Source organism: Sphaeramia orbicularis, chromosome 6 (genome assembly GCF_902148855.1).
Source record: "Sphaeramia orbicularis chromosome 6, fSphaOr1.1, whole genome shotgun sequence".
Lineage (NCBI taxonomy): Eukaryota > Metazoa > Chordata > Actinopteri > Kurtiformes > Apogonidae > Sphaeramia > Sphaeramia orbicularis.
Window position 1 is genome coordinate 15,941,001 of NC_043962.1, and position 24,499 is coordinate 15,965,499.

A 24,499-nucleotide genomic window follows, 5' to 3' on the forward strand; every position below is an offset into this window, starting at 1 on the left:
TTCTCATGACTTTCAATAAACTAATTGGTCATACACTGTCTTTCAATCCCTGCCTCAAAATATTGTAAATTTTGCTTCCCCACCCTGTATACACAGTATGATGATGATGAGGATGTGAAAATACACCTTTTGGACCCACTTACAGTAATGTAGTAGCTGTGGGCTGCTATCAAACTGTTAATTTAGAGTAATAATGTAATTTTATCTAATATCATTTAACGGGAAACAGAGCTGTATGTAGGTCTACGCCAAATTAGGAAATGAAGTTAACATTTGCTCATCTCCACTAACTGCTTTGTACCATGTGATATTCTGCCAACATGTGATAGTCACGGTGATTTGTCCACAAAACAAATATTTGGTGTTAAAATTAGACAGTTCACAGCATAAGCCAACTGTGCTTGAACTCCAGAGCCTCCAGCGTAAACGTTACCTCAAAGAACAGTCCAGAGGAACAGGAAGTGGTGGTTTTTATGTAATATTTATACTTTTATGCTGCTGTTAAAGGCTCTTGATGTGCTAGACAAAAACCTGTGAAGTATGTTTGATGCAGATTCAGTGAAATAGACCCAGTCCGTGGGTATATCCTGCCTCCCAGATGCCGGTTGGTCAGCTGCTGTTACTGTTGTAATTGGGTTCACATGAGCTGCTGGTGGGACTGAACAAGCGCAGCAGTCTCATGTCTGAACTCTACTCCTTCCCTCTGTGTGGACCGCTACATCACCACACCCCACCGACCCGAACTCCCACCTCCTGACGCTCTAGTTCATTCCAGTTCGCCTCCCCCCCACCCCACCCCTCTTGTGTTTCCTCCCCTCCCTGTGATGTTTCTTCAGTTTTCTGTTTTGTTTCCTGACTCAGAAGACCACCTGAGTCTATAGGCTGAAGTATGGCTCCAGAAAAGGAAAATAATGGACTTGACAACTATGCATTTGCAGTGAGTAGAACATTTTCTTCATTTTTTTTTTTTTTTTTAATAGCATTTTGAAAAAACTGCATTCTTAACATACTATTTTTGGGCATATATTTGTGATTATTTCAGAATTTTAAACATCTGGATAGTTAGTGAAGTTTAATTCAATCCGGTATAACAAAAAGTATAATATATGTGATTAAATAATACACGCAATGTGACGTGTTCTTTTACAAAACATGTTTTCAGTCAGTTAATTATTACACCAGGCAGCATTGCATGCAAAGTAATGCCATGGATACTTCTGAATGTACTTGTTTACATTCCTGTTACTCCATGCTTATAATGTCATTACAAAAAGATAAGCTCTGAGCTGTTTACCAAGAGGAGCAGCAGGAGAAAACAGTTTATTCAATTCAAAGGCAGTATTTTATTTTATTTTATTTTATTTTTATAATTTATTTTGCAGTTTTCAGTTATGTAAAACACACACAAAAAAAAAACAAAAACACAAAAGCTCAGATGTGTGTAACAGTCCTAAATACAGCATTTTTTTCTAACAGTGATGATTTTTATTTTATACAATTGAAAATATTCTGCATATCAGTGTTGCTAAGTTAACCCTTTCATGCATGAATTATGAGAACCTTAGTCGAGATGTTTTTCCTGAGTGTTTTTATTTGGCTTTAGGCATAAAAAACCCCAATGTAATTAATTATAGGATGGTGCATAAGTGTCCACTGTATTGATTGATATGCAACTAAAACAACAAAACCCATGAATATACAAGAGAACAGCTGTAGAACAGGTGTCAACTGTAGTGACCACTATGCATGAAAGGGTTAAAATATGGAGATAAAAATAAAGTATTAAAAAAAAATGCATAATTCCATTAAAAAAAAAAAAAAAGCAAAATATCACTCCTTTAAAATCATTTGAGCAGTGGTTGCGTCATTTTTTTTGTTGAAATTTTGCTCCATTTACCCAAAATAAGTTGCTATAGCTACCGATCTATGTGTGAACATTAACCTTCATGTGACTACTTTCTGGCTGGTGTTAAAGCTTGAAGGACGTTTCTGTGATCTACCTGAGACTCAACATGGAGAAGAACTGGAGAGCTCCATTGAAGAAGACAACAACAAGCTAGCCTACTGTGTCACAGATGTGCCTCCATGGTACCTGTGCATCGTTTTAGGCATTCAGGTACGCCAGCAAGGACGTTTATGTTGATTAACACACTGCAAAAACCTAAATCTTGCCAAGTGTATTTTTTTCATTTCTAGTCAAAATATCTCATCACACTTAAAACCCCTTTAGCCCTATCAGCCCGCCCGCGGGCCGAAAAAATTATATTAATATTCATCTACTATAAAAAAATATAATAAATCAGGACAATGGATGTTTTTTTCGACTTTTGCTCAAAGTTTAGACCCTAATGTTAATAAAAGTACATCAAAAGTGTATTTTAGTGCAAACTATGATGTTCAAACATGATTTTTAATCTTTGTGGGGTGAAATATACGCTATTAAAAATCTCTGACACGAACAGTTAATTTATGCATATCATCGTCAATCCAGCCGAAAAAAAAACAGGCGAGGATAAAAAAAATTCTAATTTCTCTTTTAGTTTGTTACAGTTTACTCAGGCATAGTAATAGATACGATATTTTAGACAATGGGAATAGATTCTGTGAGGTCTCTAAATGTCCATAGACACCAAGAACATCCATATGAACCTTATTATTGTGAAGTAATTCTTCATTTACTTTGGGTATGTCTTTTTAGGCGTTTTTCCCCTGAAAATATGGTCAAGGTTAAACAGGTTAAAATAAGACATAATCACCTGAAGAGTAACTTGTCAATGAGATATAAGAACTTATTTTTAGACAATAAATCTTGAAAATTTTATTTCAACAAATCTTACCAAGATAATTTTCACTTGTTTCATTGGCAGATTTTTTTTTTTTGGCTTGAATTAAGTAAAAAAAAAATCATGAATTAAGCCAAAAAAAATCTTGAATTAAGCAAAAAAACCTACCAGTGGAACAAGTGAAAATTATCTTGGTAACATTTCTTGAAATAAAATTTTCAAGATCTGTTGTCAAAAAATAAGTTCTTATATCTCACTGAAAAGTTACTCTTCAGGTGATTGTGTCTTATTTTAAGTGTGGTGAGATATTTTGACTAGAAATGAGAAAAATACACTTGGTAAGATTTAAATTTTTGCAGTGTGCCGCATTACATTACTGAAAGCGAATGTGTCACAGTTTCAGATGTTAGGTAAGAATGCAGACATGTGCTCATTGTCACGTGGGAGCTGCTCTCAGTTGTTTCCTTCATTGCTGTAATTTACATAATGGGCTCTATGCACAGTCCCACTACTTTCTGGACTTAAGGCAGCTCCTTTATTTCATGCTTTTCATTATTGGACACACTGATTAATCCAGGTGGGTCTGCTGCTTCTTGTTGGGACTACTGTGGTCAGACGAACCTGGATTATTCAGTGTGTCCAGTAATGAAAAACAGGAAATAAAGGAGCTGCCTTAAGTTCAGGAAGTAGTGGGGCTGTGCATGGAGCCCATTCTGATTTCAACATTGGTTGGTATATGGGTGCTTCAATGAAAACAGGACAGAGGGGCTAAAAATTCAAACCAGACTAATGTAATGAAGCAAGTATATGGTAGCACTTTGGGTCTATTTTAAAAATAGATGTTTACTGAGATAAAAGAGAAACAATTTTTCAGATAAAACACATTTTTATATTATTTTTATACAAAAATCCGCATGTAACGCGGCAAAAAGGACACAAAAATTACATGCTATTTTTTTTTCGAATATCTTTTTAGTCTCTCACAGGTACATTTTGCGAATTGAACTAATTACGAAAGGCAGTGTTTTACAAAAATGACCGCTGTTGTAAAAATCACTCATGATTTATTTGTGTTTAAATGACCAGGTTCCGCATGTAACGGCAGTGGACACGATGGGTTACACACAAAAACCTGGAATGAGACTGAGATTCATGAAAAACTACTAGGATCATCAAATTTAACACAGTGTCTTTATTTATAGCGGTATATAAGACCATTTACAGCTGCATTTTCAGATCAAATCCACTGACACCTAGGTAGCAAATTTGGAAGCACTTTGAGTCTGTTTTAAAAATAAATTTTTACTGAGATAAAAGAGAAACTATTATTTTTTTAAATTATTATTTTTATACAGAAATCCACATGTAATAAGATAAAAAGGACATGAAAATTACGCACTACAATTTTTTTCAAATATCTTTTATTCTCTCAGGTACATCTTGGGAGTCGAAGTAAATATGCAAGGCAGAGTGTTTCACAAAAATGACCGCTGTTGCAAAATTCACTCATGATTTATTTGTGTTTAAATGACCAGGTTCCGCATGTAACGCCAGTGGACACGATGGGTTACACACAAAAACCTGGAATGAGACTGAGATTCATGAAAAAACCCACGTCTGGATTAGAAAAACCACTAGGATCCTCAAATTTAACACAATGTCTTTATTTATAGCGGTATATAAGACCATTTACGGCTATGTTTTCAGATCAAATACACTGACACCTAGGTAGCAAATTTGGAAGCACTTTGATTCTGTTTTAAAAATAAATTTTTACTGAGATGAGAGAAACTATTATTTTTCTACAGAAATCTACATGTAATAAGATAAAAAGGACATGGAAATTACGCGCTACAATTTTTTTTCGAATATCTTTTATTCTCTCAGGTACATCTTGGGAATGGAAGTAAATATGCAAGGCAGAGTGTTGCACAAAAATGACCGCTGTTGCAAAATTCACTCATGATTTATTTGTGTTTAAGTGACCAGGTTCTGCATGTAACACCAGTGGACACGATGGGTTACACACAAAAACCTGGAATGAGACTGAGATTCATGAAAAACCTGCATATCTGGATTAGGAAAAGGATCATCAAATTTAACACAGTGTCTTTATTTATAGCGATATATAAGACCATTTACAGCTATGTTTTCAGATCAAATGCACTGACACCCAGGTAGCTTTTCCATGTCCCAATTTTGGTCCTATTTTTGGCCCCAATATTTGATTAAAAATTCATTAATTTTGGGATGGCTCAGAGGAAGAGTATAATTTTTTTTTTTTTTGCATTTATCTGAGGTCATCATTAGGTACATCCTGGGGGGAAATACTGTATGTCTAAATTTCTCTTTTATTATTGGGTCTAAAAAAGCTGGTAAAGTTCCAGATACCAAAATGAACCCAGTTTCATAGAAGCACCCATATATTTAAGAGCTCTGGTCTCATCTGTTTCTACACTGTTACCATTTGACTGTACATGCATGTACTGTTAATACTGCAGTTACACACTATAGTTCAGTGGCTACAAACATATACAGTTTTTTCCTGAGGCAGCTAAATAAAATCACTTCAGTTTTTTTTTTTTTTTAAAACCACATTTCCTTGCCTTTCTTTTACATGTCTTGTCTTCTCTCTCAGCACTGCTTGACTGCATTTGGAGGCATCATCGCCATCCCTCTGATCCTGTCTCAGGGGTTGTGTCTTCAGCATGACGGTCTTACACAAAGCCACCTCATCAGTACCATCTTTTTCGTCTCTGGTATTTGCACTTTGCTGCAAGTTACATTCGGCATTCGGTAAGAAAATACAAAAGGAAGGGAACTAATGAATATGACGGATGGAGTACAGATTAGAACAGGGGTGTCAAACTCATTTTCTTCCGTGGGCCACATTCAGCCCAATTTAATCTGAAGTGGGCCGGACCAGTACAATAATAGCATGACAGCTAATAAAGAATGACAACTCCAAATTGTTTAAGTGCAAAAAATAACATTTAATTATGCCAATATTTACATTTACAAACGATCCAAACAAAAAGGATGTGAATGACCTGAAAAAAAAAAAGAAATTTGTGGAGAAATATAAGTACAATTTTATCAATATTATGCCTCGACTTATCATTTTTTATACATATGCATTACAGAGCCGATCTACAAAGGCACAAAACTTTTAGTAACAGGCAGAATATTGTTAAAATTGCACTTAATTTTCTTTAGACATTTCAGGTTGTTCATATTTGTAGTAGTAGTAGTAGTTTTATTTCGAGCACATACAATCATCAGATAACATAGAATCATACAACATGGTCAAAAAAAAATAAATTAATAAATAAAATTTTTCTGCCCTGGAAAAGGAGTGGAAAGAAGTATAACTTATTGACTCCTACCCCCTGTTTACGAACTAATAATCAAACTAGATCTGCTTCCTTTGCTTTGTTAACACATATTTTCCTCTGTATATTTTTACAATAACACAAAACATCCATACAAACCTTTCACATACACTTTTTTTAGTTCTTTTTTAGTCCTTTGTTGAGGTTATTCACATTTTATTGTTAAAGGATTTTCATAATTTAATGTTTTTTGCACTAAATCAAAGAGAAAAAAAATTGGTGTTGTCATTATTTATAGGTAATCATGATATTATTTTTGAGTTCGATGTCCTAACTTGCACGTTGCAAATTCATCCTGCGGGCCGCATGATTGACACCTGTGGATTAGAACAGTTCCTGTGTGGGATGTTGAGGTGATATATGTAAGTTTAATTAGAGAGTTAATAGCTTTGTATTTGTAAAAGACAAACCTATTCAGTGTGTGTTTTATGTTGTTTTAGTTCCTCCACTGCAGTGGAGTGCAGCAGGGTGCATTACAGTGGAATTAGACCTGCTGCTCCTGCTGATTAAATAAGCAGAACAGAGCAGGCTCTCAGCTTTCCTTCTTAACCTCTTTTGAACTGTGGACTTTTCCAAATTAAGTGTACTGGCTGAGCTTTTAACAATAGGATATTTTACTGTGTAAGTAAGCGCAGCTTGAATATAGAGATTATCACCAAAGTAAAGGAAAAAGAACTGAGGTTTTATACGTACAAGGAAAGTGTTCCACAGGGAACACTAAATGGGTAAAGTTGACCCCTGCACCGTTTCCAGTCCACAAAGATGTCCACTATTTTGAAGTAACGGGTTCTATGCACAGACCCACTGCTTCCTGAACTTCAACTTTAATTTCCTGTCTTTCATTATTGGATGCACTGATTAATCCAGGTGTGGTTAATTAATCAGTAGTCACAACAAGAAGTGGCAGGCACATCTGCATGATACAATATGATATGATATATGATACAATACAACACAAGACGATATAACACAATATGATACAACACAATGTGACATGATATAATACAACACAATATATGTTACAACACAACATGACACTTTATGATATGATACAATATAATATGATATGGCATGATATGATACAATACAGTACCATACAATAATATACAATACTACATGATACACTACAATACAATACAATATGATATGATACAACATGATACAATACAATATTATATATGATACAATGCGACGCAAGACATTATTATACAATATGATACATGATATGATACGCCACGACACAATATGATACAACACAATACGATACAATATAATACAACATGATATGATATGATATGATATGATGTGATATGATATGATATGATACAATACGGCACAATACGACACAATATAATAGGATGTGACATGATATGGTACGATACAACACGACACAATATGACACAACACAATATGATACAATATAATACAACACATTATGATATGTTACAACACAACATGATACAATGTGTCACAATATGATATGATACAATATAATATGATATAACATGATATGATACAATACAGCACCATACAATAACCTAAAACACTACATGATACAATACAATATGATATATGATACGACACAAGACATTATGATAAAATATGATACATGATACGATATGACACGATACAATATGATACAACACAATATGATATGATACTGTATATCATACGACACAACACGACACAATATGACATGATATGATACGATGTGACACGATATGATGCAACATGATACGATACGAACGACACAATATGATATGATGTAATACAACACGACACAATATGACACAGTATATGATACAATATAAAATGATATGACATGATATATGATATGATACAACATGACACAATATGATAAGATACAATATAATATGATATGCCATGATATGATATGATACAATACAGTTCCATACAATAACATAAAACACTACATGATACAATACAATATGATACAGCACATTATGATATGATAAAACATGATACAATACGATGTGATATATGATGCAATACGACACAAGACATTATGATACAATATGATACATGATACGATACGACACAACACAATATGATACAACACAATATGATACGATATGATACAACATGACATGATATATGATATGATTTAATATGATGTGACACAATATGATACAACACAAAATGATATGATACAATACAACATGACACAATATGACACAATATGATACAATATAATATGATATGATGTGACATGACACAATACAGTACCATACAATAACATAAAACACTACATGTTACAATACAATACAACACAATACAGCACAATATGATATGATACAACATGATACAATACGATACATGATGCAATACGACATGACGCAATATGATACAATATAATATAATACAACATGATACGACACAACACAACACAATATGACATAATACAATGCACTGTAGTATAATAGAGTGCGCTGGAATTTAATAAACTATGGTAAAAAATAAGAAAAGATGCAATCATCAAAAATATTGAGTGGTAAACTGTCTGAAATGTCAATAGAAAACTGAGCGCACCCTAAATAAAAACTCAGTCCTTCAGAATGTGTCACAGTGCAGTGACATAACCACTAAAAAACACCCAGAAATGATGTCATTGCTGAAATAGTTTTTTGTTGAACTCCAACCCTAAACCATGACTCGCAGCTCTAAACTTGCCCTTTGCCTTTGCAGACTCAGCCTGGTTGAATATTGGTGTCACAGTGGGATTATAGCAGGAATTTCCATCTTATTATGTTTGGAATCTAGTGCTTGCTAAATCCACATTCCCCTGGCTTTGCACCACTGATGCTTTCTTGTCTCTCTCCAAATACCTGGAGGTCGGCTCTAAGGAAAACAATGACTATGTTTAACGGCTGACTGTTCCAGAGAAGCCAAAAGACAAACAACGCTAATTAAATGTGTCCCCATAGGATGAAAACATCATAAACTCCCATCAAGGGTATTTGCTAGAACTGTTGCTTTACTATTCTACTGAGTCGGTCCTCCTTCTGTGTAACTAACTCAAACCATGCCGTTCTGCATTGACTGTGATGTGTCTGATACAAGCTGTAATTCTGTAAATAAAGGGCAGATTATTATTGCAGAGTAGATCACTTTAACTGGTTTAACCTCCAGCCTAGCGCTCAGTCTAATTAGAGTCACCACCTCATATGACATAAATTAACCATAAATGTGACTACAGTGACACAAGATAAGACTGTAATAATGGAGAATGCATTAAGGCAGTGTTTTTCAACCTTGGGGTCGGGAATTCAAATGGGGTCGCCTGAAATTTGAAGTAATTGAGAAAAAAACAAACAAAAAAATGTACTAATAAAAAATATATGGTGAGTTGAGAGAGACAGTCATTGTGTGGGGGGTTGATGGTGTCCTCTCCTCCTCAGCCCCCCCCACCCCCCCCCCACCCCCAATAGCCATATTAATTCAAAAGGATAATAACTGATACAAATATATTTTTACAAATATTAAATTATTTAACCCATTGTTGTCTTGTGGTTGCCTCCGTCGCTACCACCACCACAATAATACTAGCAAATTAGGCTACTGGTATTATTATTATTATATATTTTTGTATTATTACAATAATGAATATTTTCCCCCTCACTCCCCCCTCTCTCTTTCTCACTTTCATTCACACTCCCTTCTTCCGCTTTTCCCTATCGCCCCTAACCAAGCTATACTGTTTAGTTGCTCGTTACATTTATTTATTTTTTAAATTTATTTTATTTTATTTATTTATTTAGACAGGGACAATGCACAATATACATTAACCTTAAAAAGGAGAAATGTAGTGTGCCAGGTTCTAGCACTAGTGCTAATTTCCACCTGTAGTCCCTGGGCAGACTGATGTTCTCATTTAAAAAACAGACATTAATTAAAACTAAAACATTAAAAAACAGTTTTAAAAAATGCATATTTATAACTCCATCTGTATATTATTTAAAAAAAAACAGACATTAATAAAAACTAAATCATTAAAGAACAGTAAAAAAAAAAAAAAAAAAAAAAAGCATATTTATAACTCCATCTACATAAAATATTCATTCACATCCAACCATTCACTCTTATGTCCCACTGCGGTCTGTCACACACACACTCTAAACATGTTTACATCACATTACATTATGGCTACTGGTTTGGTTTGACAGCAGCTGTTTTTTCACCATGCAGAAGATGTGTGATAGTTTGTAATTGTTAGTAGTAGTACTTTACATTTATGATCTTTTTCATTGTAATATGACATTGTCATTGTTGTTGTTTGTCATTACTCTGTCATTGTTGTTGTTGTTTTTGGTTTGTGTATTTGTTTGATTTTCACTTTGTTTATGTGTTGTTGTTGGTTTTCTGTTCACAATGTCTTGTTAACTATTACTAAACAAAAAAAAAAAAAAAAAACGAAAAAGAGAGAGAGACAATCCCAATACATAACAGACATGATAAACTGTGAAGCTGAAACTGAAGCACTGTGGTTCTGTTTATCTGTCAAATGTTCATTGTGGTCAGTTTCAGATGCTGCAGCTCTTTCATAATTCACAGTTTGAGTTCTTGTTTGTTCAGTATTAATTGTCAGCCTTTTAAATCCAAGCTGGACTGACTGTACATATCCTGACCAAGGAAAATAAAATTCTCACTTTGTGCAGTAATCTACACCTGGATTTACTGCCTCTGTCCATAATAATATACATTATATAGACTAAATGTCATCTAAAATTAACGTTTATTTGCAACATAGTATAGCAAACTATTACATGATCAAAAACAAATTAATTTTAACAAAAAAAAAAAAAAAGTCCCAGTTTTGAATGTCTGGGGTCACCAGAAATTTGTGATGTTAAAATGGGGTCATGAGCCAAAAAAGGTTGGAAACCACTGCCTTTAGGAGATCATTTTGTTATATTTCTACTTATTGTCTCCTGTTATTTTGTGTCATTTCCTGCCTAAGTAACCTTATCTCGTCCCATATCACCCATTTCTATTTTTATTTTCAGACTACCGATACTTCAAGGTGGTACGTTTACATTGCTAGCCCCCTCAATGGCAATGCTGTCCATGCCAGAGTGGACGTGTCCGGCTTGGACTCAAAATTCCAGCCTCGTCAACACCTCGTCTGCAGAGTTCACCGAGGTGTGGCAGAGTCGAATGAGAGCGGTAAGTAAACTGTGTCTGGAGGACATTTCTAATCACAATTTACAGCTGAACTTTGGATGACAGCCTAAAAGAGGACGTTATCGGTAAAGGGTGTTTTGGACATTAACCCTTTAAACCCTGAGCCTAAAATGGTCCATCTAGACTTCTTTTTTTTTTTCTTATTTTACTTATATTATTTTTATTTTACCTTTATTTAACCAGGAAGTCCTATTGAGATTAGGAATTTCTTTTCGAAGGCAGCCCTGGCCAAGGTAGCAGCCATACAAAGTCCAAACAACATAAAACGCATACATGATTCACAATTAACAATAAAAAAAAAAAAAAAAAAGCAACTTTTTGATTTTGACTATAAAAAGTTAGAAAATATGTTGTGTGTGAGTCCTTTTGCCCATTTTTCCAGAGCACTTAAAAAAATCTAGCAGTGATTTAAAATTTCCTGCATGTTATAATTCTGCTAAAACATCTTCTCCAGCTTCTAGTACAGGTGTGAGTGAAATTACTGTAATGAACCAATAAAACCTAGAAAGTGTGACATCTCAAGTTTCAGAAACTGTTGGAATTTTTTCCAATTGGACAAACAGTGAAATAGTTACAGCCATTTAAACTGCATACGCATGGGGTGTGTCAGCGATGACGCATCAGGTTTTAAAGGGGCCATATTTGACTAAACCCACTTTTATTAGTCTTTGGTTCATTTATTCGTGCATTTGGACCCTAATAGTTCATAAAGTTTGAATTTGAACCCTCCACGTGCTGCAAAGCTATCTTTATATTAGTTCCGACAAAAATCAAGTGGATATTTATAACCTGTTTTAATTCCTGCTTAATTTGTTATGTTTTATAACTAGTTACGTCACAAAATCTGCACATATAAGGTCAAGACTTCCGACCAACATTTCTCAGAACACAACATAATTGTTTGTCAGCAGCAGTGGTTGTAGTCCATATTGAAAATATTTCCAAACTTTGAGCCGATTATCTTAAACAGGGGTCTCAAACTCATTTTAGTTCAGGGGCCACATTCACATTCAGCCCAATTCAATCTCAAGTGGGCCAAACCATTAAAATAATAGCATAAAAACCTATAAATAATGACAGCTCCAAGTTTTTCTCTTCATTTTAGTGCAATAAAAACATTAAATTATTAAAATATTTACATTTACAAACTATCTTTTCACCAAAAAGATGTGAATAACCAGAAAAAAATTTAATTTCTTCATAAAAACAAGTTAAATTTTAACAATATTATGCCTCAACTTAACACTTGTACAGGTGCATTACGCACAATGTTACACAAATATAATATTGTTGAAATTTTGAAGTTTGGAATGTGTAACTAAAATAAGAATGTCTACAATATTATGTGTCGACTTATTAACACAACTTACAAATCAGATCTACAAATCCACAAAACATTTAGTAACAGACAGAATATTGTTAAAATTGTACTTAATTTTCAGGTTGTTCACATTTTATTGTAAGGGTTATGATGTTATTATTTTACTTTAGATCACACCGGGCTAAAACCAGTTCAACACCTTTGACTGTTCATATCTTCAGTGTAATTTTTGCACTCCATAAAATCATGCCGCGGGCCGGATTGGAACCTTTGGAGGGCCAGTTTTGGCCCATGGGCCGCATGTTTGACACCTGTGATCTAAAATGTTCAGTTGAATGAGACAGAGCAGCACAGTCAACAACCTGGAGGGGGTGGGGCCTGAAGAGGCTCATTTGCATTTAAAGGGCCAGCGCTCAAAACAACCTTTCAGGTGTCGTTACTCAGATATTGTTGAAGATGGACCTGTGGAGTTGAATTAATGAAGAATTCAGACCCAAGCAGAGCATTTACAGTTTATGTAGACCACAGGGAAATGTTTTAAAATGCATAATTCCATTAAAAAAAAAAAAAAAAAAAAGCAAAATATCACTCCTTTAAAGAGTTAAGCTCAAATCACATCAGATACAATTTATTTGACCCATTTATGGAAAATATTTTTTGCAGCTGTGTAACAAGACAAACACATTCCTAGTATTTATACAGTCATGTCAGTCATATTACAGCTGAAATGGTCCACTAACCAGTTTTGAGTCCTGAATGGAATCTGCGATCTGTAGATGGTTTACAGTTATTTAAGTTATTAGATTTAAGAGCTTACTGAAAAGCTTGTTCCTATTTAGAACACGTCTAAGTTAGTTTCCTTCCCTAGATCCTGCTCAGTAGCTTTGATTTCAGCTCTAACCTCGTTAACAGTTGATCTGATAGGTTGCTGGTTTGTTCACTTCAACATGCTTAAAACCACTTATGGATCAAACACTGAATATGTGTCTGTTCTAGTGGATTAAACATGAGCACTAACTCCTTTTTACATTAGATGTGACTCAGCTGATGTAGAGTATCACTGGTCTTATGTTCATAGGGTTGTGTACTTCATACTCTTTGGTGTAGCAGGCCCACGCTATGATGCTAACAGGGTTTTTAGTACTGTCAAATGACAACAATCAATTAGTGCTGTTGCTTGTGATGAGACAGAAGCTTGTTAGTTAAATAGACTCTCTAAGACAAATGTGGTCATTGTTCTGTTCCTGTTTTCTGTGCATATTTCATGCTAGCATGTTGCCTTTGTTACATATTGAGGCATTTAATACACACAGTGGTTGTGATTGTTGATGTTATTGTCATACCAAACATTTATCTTATTGTAAGCAGTTTCATTGTGTAGAAAATTGGATATGATATTAAAATGCGAGCAAATCATAAAGTGAATTGTCATACAAAAAGTGTTAGTCTTGGGATATTCATAACAAGAACAATGGAATCAACCCCTTGTCTCAATATAGTTTTAACTCATAAAGACCCAGTGCTACTTTTATGGCAGTTCCCACATTATTTTTTTCTCTCCATTTAACCTTTGTTAAGTGATTTATCACCGTTTATTATAAAATTGTCCTTTGTATTTTGCCTTTTTCAGCAAAAAACAGGAATTTTCCTATATTTAATTCACTAATCATGTAGATGTTCATAAAAGCTCAGATTAAAGTTGAGGGTTATTATATCAGAAACAGAGAAAACTGAAGAAAAGTGACGTTTTCAGCAAAGATATCAATAATTGAGTATCTCCGTCAACTGTCACTGATCCAACTCCGTGGGTTTTACTGGTGAATCAATGTTGTAGAAGATGACAATGTTTTCTACAGAGCCTCTGAACGCCCAAATGGGTCATATCTGATGACCATGAAAAGACGACAAACTGTATTTTATATCAATAATTTCCATGTATTGATAAAATTAGTGAATCAGCAGGTATTAAACACATTAGATCAGCGGATGGTTTTGGTCGATGGTGGATGTTTGGGTCTTTATGGGTTAAAATAACTAATGCTACGTCTGGAATTGATGTGTCGGGTTGTATTTTGGTTTCAACAAAGGAGCGATTTTCATTTTGATATTAGAAATATAGTAGGTTTTGGTCAATAACTTTGTTATGAGAGAAATGCTGCATCTTAATAAAATATCTGTCTATCTGTCTGTCTGTCTGTCTATCTATCTATCTATCTAAACAGCCGTATGTCTGTCTCTCTGTAGCTTCAGGGATCCATTATGGTGGGGTCACTTTTCCAGGTATTCGTCGGTTTCTCCGGCCTCATCGGACTCTTCATGCGCTTCATTGGACCTCTCACCATTGCTCCCACCATTTCTCTTATTGGATTGTCTCTGTTTGACTCAGCGGGCACCAGCGCTGGCAATCACTGGGGCATCTCTGCAATGTGGGTACAATTTTCATTCCCATCCACTTTCACATTCACTTACTTTAAAAAATAAAAATAAATAAAATGTAGAGGCTTATTCTTACATCAACCCCCTTTTCGACATTAAAAAAGCTAGTTCTTGGTTCATTTTGTCAGTGAAACATACATTTTTTTATTAATGTAAATGTGTTTAATCACTCCCTATCTGTCTTTTTTCCCTCAGGACTACAGTCCTGATCATCCTCTTTTCACAATACCTTCGACACATAGCGGTGCCGTTTCCTACATATAGCAAGGATAAAAAGCTCCACACCACCCGGGTCTACATCTTTCAGATTCTTCCTGTAAGTACAAAGCAATTCGCTATATTATAATTATTAAAAATTATTAGACCATCAAAAGTCATCAAAAACAGTAATTATGCAATCCAGTCCTAACTCCTGTGTGTATCGTGACTAAAACAGACAAAAGAAAACATGGAATGCCTAACAGCACTGTTTTTGTCAGTACAATGCCATAGATATTGATGTAAGAACTGAAGTGATTTTGGTTATTGTCAAGAAAACATGGAAAATGGATAGATATCAGCTCTGAAATTAAACTCCTATGAGCTGTTTTGGTTGTTATCATTATATTTGTCCAAACAAATGTACCTGTAGTTGTACCAGGCATTAAAATGAACAAGAAATGGAAGACAACAAGGGGCGGTCTAATAATTTTTTCCGTGACTGTATGTAAAGCTAAAAATATATCTGGGATGAACTAAATCTGAATCTTCAGACTTCTAGAGAAAGCAACAAAGGTGTTTTGTGTTTTCCAGGTCTTGCTTGGAATCACTTTGTCTTGGCTCATCTGCTATATTTTGACAACGTATAACGTACTTCCCTCTGACCCTGACCAGTATGGTTACCTCGCCCGTACTGATTTGAAGGGAGACGTTATGGGCCGAGCTCCTTGGCTCAGTTTTCCATACCCAGGTAAGAGGCAGAGGTGGATTCACCTTAAAGGGGTCATGTTTTGCTAAACTTTCATTAGTCTTTGGTTCATTTATTTGCGTATTTGGACCCTAATGGTTCAAAAAGTTTGAATTTGAACCCTCCTGGTGCTGCAAAGCTATCTTTATATTCATTTTGGCAAAAAATCAAGTGGATTTCTACAACCTGCTTTAATTCCTGCTTAATTTGTTATGTCTTATAACTAGTTACATCACAACATTTGTACATATTTATTTATTTATTTGTTTATTTGATGAGGACAGTGCATAGTAATGAACACTCAGTACAAATAAAAACACTACTTTGTGTAAATGTGCTGGATTTAGTTTCTATTTTCCATCTGTAGTCCTCAACATTTAAAAACAGACTAAACATACAAACAAGACAATACAGTGTATATGACACATTACTATATAAAAGTGTACATCATACATTATTAGCTCACCGGTCAAATTAAAAGCTTTGGGAAATGTATCCAGATGCCATTTATTATCCCCCAGTTCTGTGTATTTATTATATTACAGAAATAGCCTATGTTTTGGTCATATTCCAATCAGATCTGTAAAAAATTCAAATTCCAACTCGATATCATTGATACTGATTTATTGGATCAATCCACTTCCTATCTCTTATAATGGGGAAATTTTTCAAAGTCGCTCCAAATCCAGAATCAGATCCAGATCCAAATAATTTCACTAACTTTTGTTGACATCATCATAAAGAAGCTGTATACCAAATTTGAAGTCAATCAGAACTGTAGTTTCGGAGAAGAAGAGGATTGAAATTTTTGTAATGGACGACAACGACAAACGACAGACACCGCATGATGACAATAGCTTATAGCCTGATAGCCGGGAAGCTAAAAAGTGGATTTTTTCTTTTCTAAAACAAACATTACTGTGTATCACTGACTGCTGTCTGATTAAATTCATCTTCAGGTCAGTGGGGCCTTCCAACTGTGAGCCTGGCAGGTGTGGTGGGCATCTTAGCTGGTGTGATTTCGTCCATGATCGAGTCTGTTGGGGACTATCACGCCTGTGCCAGACTCTCTGGTGCTCCCCCTCCCCCTAAACATGCCATCAACAGGGGTATCGGCATTGAGGGGCTGGGTTGTCTGCTGGCTGGGGCCTGGGGGACAGGAAATGGCACCACCTCATACAGCGAAAACGTTGGAGCCCTTGGTATCACAAAGGTTAGACGGACACTTTTTCAAGGAGATGCTAACACTCTTTTTAACACTTCTAAGACTAAGACAAATCTTTTTTTTTTTTTTTAACCCGCCACCACTCCTCCTCAGAAGACAACTTTATTTTTAATTAATTAAAAAATAATAATAAAAAAAGAAAACGTTGGAGCCCTTGGTATCACAAAGGTTAGACGGACACTTTTTCAAGGAGACGCTAACACTCTTTTTAACACTTCTAAGACTAAGACAAATCTTTTTTTTTTTTTTTTAACCCGCCACCACTCCTCCTCAGAAGACAACTTTATTTTTAATTAATTAAAAAAAAAAAGAAAAAAGAAAACGGTGGAGCCTTTGGTATTACAAAGGTTAGACGGACACTTTTTCAAGAAGATGCTAATACTGTTTAACACTTCTAAGACTAAGATAACTTTTTTTTTTTTTTAACCTGCCACCACCACTCCTCCTCGGACGAAAACCAAAATTTTAATTAATCAAAAAAAAAAAAAAAGACATATCATTTCTTCATGTTTGCAGGTTGGAAGTCGCATGGTGATAGTGGCCAGTGGAGTCCTGATGGTTCTCATGGGTGTGTTTGGTAAAGTCAGTGCTGTATTCACTACAATCCCATCACCTGTAATAGGAGGGATGTTCATGGTTATGTTTGGGGTCATTTCTGCAGCAGGAGTTTCAAATCTGCAGGTAAATAAATAAAATAAATACTCCGAAACAGATGCATGTTTAACCTTTATGCAAACTTCATTCACCTGAGTGTACTCATGATTTTGTTGTCAGTCTATTTATTAAAGTTAGCCACAAAAACATCTATTATTACAGTTTGTCCACATTTAGAAAAAATAAACACAGAGTGAACAAACCAAAAGTATAACAGAGGAAAGCAAACGTAACAAACACATTTTAACAAACCTCATCCACGCCCCCCATCCCAGGACTTACGACATGTCACACCAAGGGTGGCCATATAAATTCGAATTATATTCAGGTTGAGTTATCGATATATAAGTCACTTTTCCACTGGACATCTGCGCAAAACTTTATCGATATTTACTAAATGTCGAAAAAACAGAAGTGAGTAATGTCGGTTTTTCCATTAAATCACAAATGCGATGATTTGTTTATTTATTATCACGAGATGACAGAAGAAGTCATTCCATAAACATGGCAACGAATGTAAATATGGTGTAGATTTACAGATATATTCATTATTATTATTATATATTACCCCTCTATCTCGTACTAAATTCCGAAATGATTAGGTTTCCTGGTGTGTCCACACACACCTCGACATGTTTCTGCTTCTTCTTTGCTTGTTGTAACATACGTCAACATCTGTTTTTTTAATTCACCTGACTAGCTGCGAAAAAGGTCTTTCCATTGCAGTTCTGCGTGATATACCATTTGCGCTACGCCCGAAAAACCACCTCTTGCTAGCGCAAAAATGTTTCACCAAAAAATTGGAGTTTTGGCGAAATTGTCGTTTTTTCATTAGGCAAAATTTTATTACCGATATTTACTAAATGTCAAAAAAAAAACAGAAGTGCATTATGTCGGTTTTTCCATTATATCCCAAATGCAATGATTTATTTATATATTATTGCGAGATGACACGAGAAGTCATTCTAAACATGGTAACGAACGTAAATATGGTATTGATTTACAGATATATGCGTTATTATTATTATATATAACCCCTCTATCTCATACTAAATTACGAAATGTTTGGGTTTCCTGGTGTGTCCACGCGTAACACGACACGTTTCTTCTTCTTCGCTTGCTGTATCGTAAGTCAACATCCGGTTTTTTAATTCACCTGACTCTAGTTGCGAAAAAAGGTCTTTCCATTGCAGTTTTGCATGATATACCATTTGCGCTATGCCCGAAAAACCACCTCTTGCCAGCGCAAAAACATTTAATCGAAAAATGAGACTTTTGGCGAAATTGTCATTTTTCCATTAGGTAAATTTTTATGCGCAAGTTATATTTGCGCAATTTGAAGGTCAATGGTAAAGCGACTGTTGTTGAATGGGATGCCAAATCTACTCATGATTTTGTTTTTTCCATTTATTTTTAGTATGCAGACATGAATTCATCCCGAAATATCTTCATTTTCGGTTTCTCCATGTTCGTCGGTCTTGTTATCCCCAACTGGATACTGAAAAATCCTAAAACTATAGCTACAGGTATATGATAGGACAAATATACCAAACATTTCATACAGTCTCTGTGACTGGTCAACTGATAGAAACATGCTTTTTCTGTGTCATGTTCAGGTGTGGTGGAAATCGACCAGATGCTGCAGGTGCTTCTAACCACCAGCATGTTTGTGGGAGGGTTTTTTGGCTTCATACTTGACAACACCATTCCAGGTAAGGATTTCATAATTCATATATGAATGTTATTAGTTTCATTGTTGTTAATGGTTTACATAATTGAATGCAAGTCATCTGATCATACAGGGGTTGGACAAAATAATGGAAACACCTTCACCTCAAGATGATAATGCCCCAATCCATACAGCTAGAATTGTTAAAGAATGGCATGAGGAACATTCTAATGAAGTTGAGCATCTCGTATGGCCGGCACAGTCCCCAGACCTCAACATTATTGAGCATTTATGGTCAGTTTTAGAGATTCAAGTAAGACGTCGATTTCCACCGCCATCGTCTCAAAAAGAGTTGGAGGGTATTCTAACTGAAGAATGGCTTAAAATTCCTTTGGAAACAATTCACAAGTTGTATGAATCAATACCTCGGAGAATTGAGGCTGTAATTGCCGCAAAAGGCGGACCTACACCATATTAAATTATATTCTGTTGATTTTTTAAGGTGTTTCCATTATTTTGTCCAACCCCTGTAGAAAACAACAACTCATATACTCACTATCATATGATGTCAATTCGATCCCCTTTCTATTGTCTATGTTCTGTATCTAAAGCAAAGTTACAATGTGAAAATGGAAATGGGTGCTTCTATGAAACTGGTCCCTAAAAACAGGACATGGGGGCTAAAAATTCAAACCAGATGTAGACTAATGTTATGAAGCAAGTTTTGAGGCACTTTGGGTCTGTTTTAAAGATAAATATTTACTGAGATAGACAAATCCGTCATTATTTGGACAAAATGAACAAAGTAGATCTAGACAGACCACTTAGTGGAATCATGACAATTTTACTGAAATCCTATAAATCATACCCAAACAACAAGCTAATATCAAGACTGTACACCGAATTACAAAACATTAGGGCTGAAAATACGGTTTATATCAAAGAAAAGTGGGAAAAGGAGGGCAGTTTTGAATTGACTATGGAAGAATGGACTAAAATACAAGAAAATATATGGAAAAGTACATCTTCACTTAGTTGGAGAGAATTTGCATGGAAAAGTGTGATTCGCTTTTTTAGAACACCTGCACAAAAAGGTTTAAATGTAGATACATCATGCTGGAGACAGTGTGGGATGAAAAAAAGCTCATCACCATCATATTTTTTGGAGCTGTCCCAAATTCTCTCCCTTTTGGGAAAAAAATCAGGAGTAGTATTGACAAGGTTATGAAAATAAAAACGCCTTTAAATTTTGAGAATATGTTCTTAGGTAAACGACCAGGTGGTATAAAAGGATTTTGTAAAACATATCTGTGGAATATCTTGTTGATTGCCAGCAAAAAAGTGATCACTAGGAAATGGTTGACAGACAAGACACCCTCGCAGCATGAATGGAAGGACCTTGTTAAAGAAATCGCTCAAATGGAAGAACTCACCTTTACACTAAGACTGGACCATGACAAATTCAAGGAATGCAGGAAACCGTGGATAGACTTTATAAATACTTAAAAAAAAAACAAACAAAAAAAACATACTTGACACCCATTGTTCAATTGCTACTCAATTGTTCTGTTTTTTTTTTGTTCGTTTGTTTTTTGTCTTGTTTTATAAAAAAAACAAAACTATCAATGTATAAAATATGTCAATCTTGCATTGTAAACCAAATAAAAACTTAAATTAAATATATATATATATTTACTGAGATAGAAGAGAAACAATTTTTCAGATAAAACACATTTTTATATAATTTTTCTATTATTTTTTTATACAAGAATCTGTGCGTAACACTGTAAAAAGGACATGAAAATTACACGCTATTTTTTCGAATATCTTTTTATTCTCTCAAGTATATTTTGGGAATTGAATTAATTATGCAAAAAAAAAAAAAAAAAGGCAGCTTTTCATGTCCCAATTTTGGTCCTATTTTTGGCCCCGACATTTTATTAAAAATTCATTAATTCTGGGATGTCTCAGAGCAAGAGTATAATTTTTTTTACATTTATCTGAGGTCATCATTAGGTACATCCTGGGGAGAGACATTTAGAGAATCTATTTTCAAGTACGTGCAAGTCAGAATTTTGCATGGTTGAAAAGGAGTAGGAAGAAGTATAAGCGTTCCTTTAACCCTTTTGTGCATGAATTATGAGAGCCTTAGTCAAGATTTTTTTTTTTTTGTTTTGAATGTTTATATTCCTCTGGGCATTAAAAAAACAAAGCAATTGACATTTTTTTTATGAACCTATTTTTTATGGGGTTGCAAAAATGTCCACTCACCTGGACACCATGTGTTTTGTTTTTTTTTTCTTCATTGATTTTATTGCAATTTTTTGTTTTCCATTCAACAAAACAGTGTCTTCTAAAGACTAGACACAAAACAACACATACACGACAGCTCTTACATTGGAAATAAAAACACAAAAACATAGCTTAATACACAAGGTGGTAGGTCAGACTTACGATGTACGGGAGTCACATTTATGAATATCATTCAAGTGCACAACAGTCCTTTTAATAGGGTAGAAGAGAGGTCCAGTCCAATACAGTCCAAAAATGGGCGCCGTACTCTGTAGAACTGATCTACACTGTTATGTATAAGATTGGTCAGATATTCTAGCTCAGGGGTGTCGAACTCATTTTGGTTCAGGGGCCATATTTAGCCCAATTAGGTCTCAAGTGGGCCAGACCACTAAAATAATGACTTCATAACCTATAAATAATGACAAATCCAAGTTTTTCTTTTGTTTTAGTACAAAAACCCCCGGTTAAATTATGAAAATATTTACATTTTACAAAAAAGATGTGAATAATCTGAAAAAACTGAAATTTCATTTGAAAAATTAGTGCAATTTTAACAATTTAACATTATGCCTCGACTTATTATTTATACATGTACTTTACACACAATGTTACATCAACATTTGGTAACAGGCAGAACATTGTTAGAATTTTGGAGTTTGGAACTAAAATGTGAACAATTTCTACAATATTACATCTGTTATTATTAATACAACTACAGATCACAGTGGATCCATGAATGCACCAGACATTTAGTAACAGGCAGAATATTGTTCAAATTGCACATTTCAGGTTGTTCATCTTTGTTTTTATTTGCATTTTATTGTGAAAGAATAGTTTTGTAAATGTAAATATTTTCACAGCGTAATCTCATTTTTTTCACTTAAATTTTTTCCACATAATTTTTCATAAAGAAAATTTGTCATTGTCATTATTTATGGGTTATTGTGTTGTTATTTTTACTGGAGATCACATTGGTCTGTATGTGGAACCTGAACCAAAAGGATTTGGACAACATGGACTGTTCAGGTTCTTTTTTGTACCTTCATCCTGCGGGCCTGAATGGAACCTTTGGTGGGCCAGATTTGGCCCCTGAGCCGCATGTTTGACACCTGTGTTCTAGGGGGATCATGTTTAATTTTTGAGGCAAAGAAATGTATTTACTGATATACTGAGTGAAAACTATGAAATAAAAACATTTTTATTGCAGCTAATCTGATGTCTCACATTTTAACATACACTAATACTAGTCATTACTCACTAAAAAAACCCCCAAAACAACCTTTTTGTTAAACAAAAAAAAAAAGTGTTAATTACAGTCTAATAACAATACCAAGCACCTGATTTAACTCAGAGATGTTACTGCAGATTAGGTTTATCAAGAACAGCAAAGTTACAGTAATGATATAAATTGTAGTGCATGGGATGGTGCTGTGTTGGCTGATATGGAACTAAAACAACAAAGCTAACGAATAAACAAGAGAACAGCTGTAGAATAGCTGTCCACTGTAGTGACCACTCTGCATGAAGGGGTTAAATACAGATTCATGACAAACAAGTATGTTAAGCCAGAAAATAGCATTGAGCAAGAGTTATGATTTATGGTTACAGACGTATAACACGAGGCATGTGGTTGAACATGTGTCCAACAGGCTCCAAGCATGAACGCGGCATACTGGCGTGGAATAAGGCTCACGAGGATGACTCAAGCAATACACTGGAGAGCGGAGAAGTCTACAACCTTCCCTTTGGTATCAGTGCTTATCTTTCATCTTCCTCCTGGCTGCAGTACATCCCTTTCTGCCCGTCCGGTGTGTCCAGCTCCCTGGATGGAAGCGGTGCAGACATAAACGCCCTGGAGCCGAAGCATCCTCTGGGACATCCAGAACCTTCACAGATCATTATTGGAGTCCCTCTGTGAGCCCAGCGCTCACTCCACTCGGCCATTTTGGGGGATTTTTTAAAACCATCACAACAAAGGCAGCTCAGTTTGGACCTTTAGTCCATTTGATAAAGACACTGTTATGTAACAACATGGTGCAAGTGTTTCACACTGCCTTTTGGAACGACGCTCACAAACAGCATTTTGGATAGAGTAGTAAAAGCAATACCTATATAAGATGGGTTTTTTTGAAAATGATTACAAAAAGCTGGCAAAAAACAGGATAATCTTGAATACATTTTCTGTACAGTAATTTGTATTTAGAGTAAAACAAAAAGCATAATGGAGTTAAAAGACAAAAATCCAGGCACTGACTTGGTTGGAAAAATTAGAAATTGTAAAAAAACATTATTTCATGAGGGTCTGTAGATTAATTCATTGGGGCTGGAGTAGGGATGGGAATCAATAAGAATTTAACGATTCCAATTTCATAATCGATTTTCCTTATCGATCCGATTCCTTATCGATTCTAATTGGGTGAGGGAATAAGAGTACAAACGGGTGAGTTTGCATAAACTGTTTTTTATATTTCCATCTCTGCACAGAAAATATAACATATACAGTATGTACAAATAATAATAACAGATGACGCCGGGCCCGGTTTGGGGGAGGGGCGGCGTGCAGTGAAAGTGAAACT

General features: G+C 35.0%; 1 protein-coding gene across 2 annotated transcripts; it reads left to right on the top strand.

The window, feature by feature from the left end:
- Window positions 1-801: 801 nt before the first annotated feature.
- On the top strand, window positions 802-24,150 carry slc23a4 (solute carrier family 23 member 4). 2 transcript variants are annotated; one of them, XM_030137659.1, is made up of 13 exons: window positions 802-937; window positions 1,976-2,116; window positions 5,422-5,579; window positions 11,200-11,359; window positions 14,943-15,124; window positions 15,330-15,450; window positions 15,927-16,083; window positions 17,040-17,282; window positions 17,642-17,652; window positions 17,822-17,986; window positions 19,377-19,485; window positions 19,576-19,671; window positions 23,573-24,150. In XM_030137659.1, exons 1-13 carry the CDS (start codon window positions 890-892, stop codon window positions 23,839-23,841), a joined length of 1,860 nt encoding a protein of 619 aa, XP_029993519.1. In that variant the 5' UTR covers window positions 802-889; the 3' UTR covers window positions 23,842-24,150. The 2 variants fall into 2 exon arrangements, with proteins under 2 accessions (XP_029993519.1, XP_029993518.1); XM_030137658.1 differs by lacking the exon at window positions 17,642-17,652 and having other exon boundaries at window positions 17,040-17,293.
- Window positions 24,151-24,499: the final 349 nt, after the last annotated feature.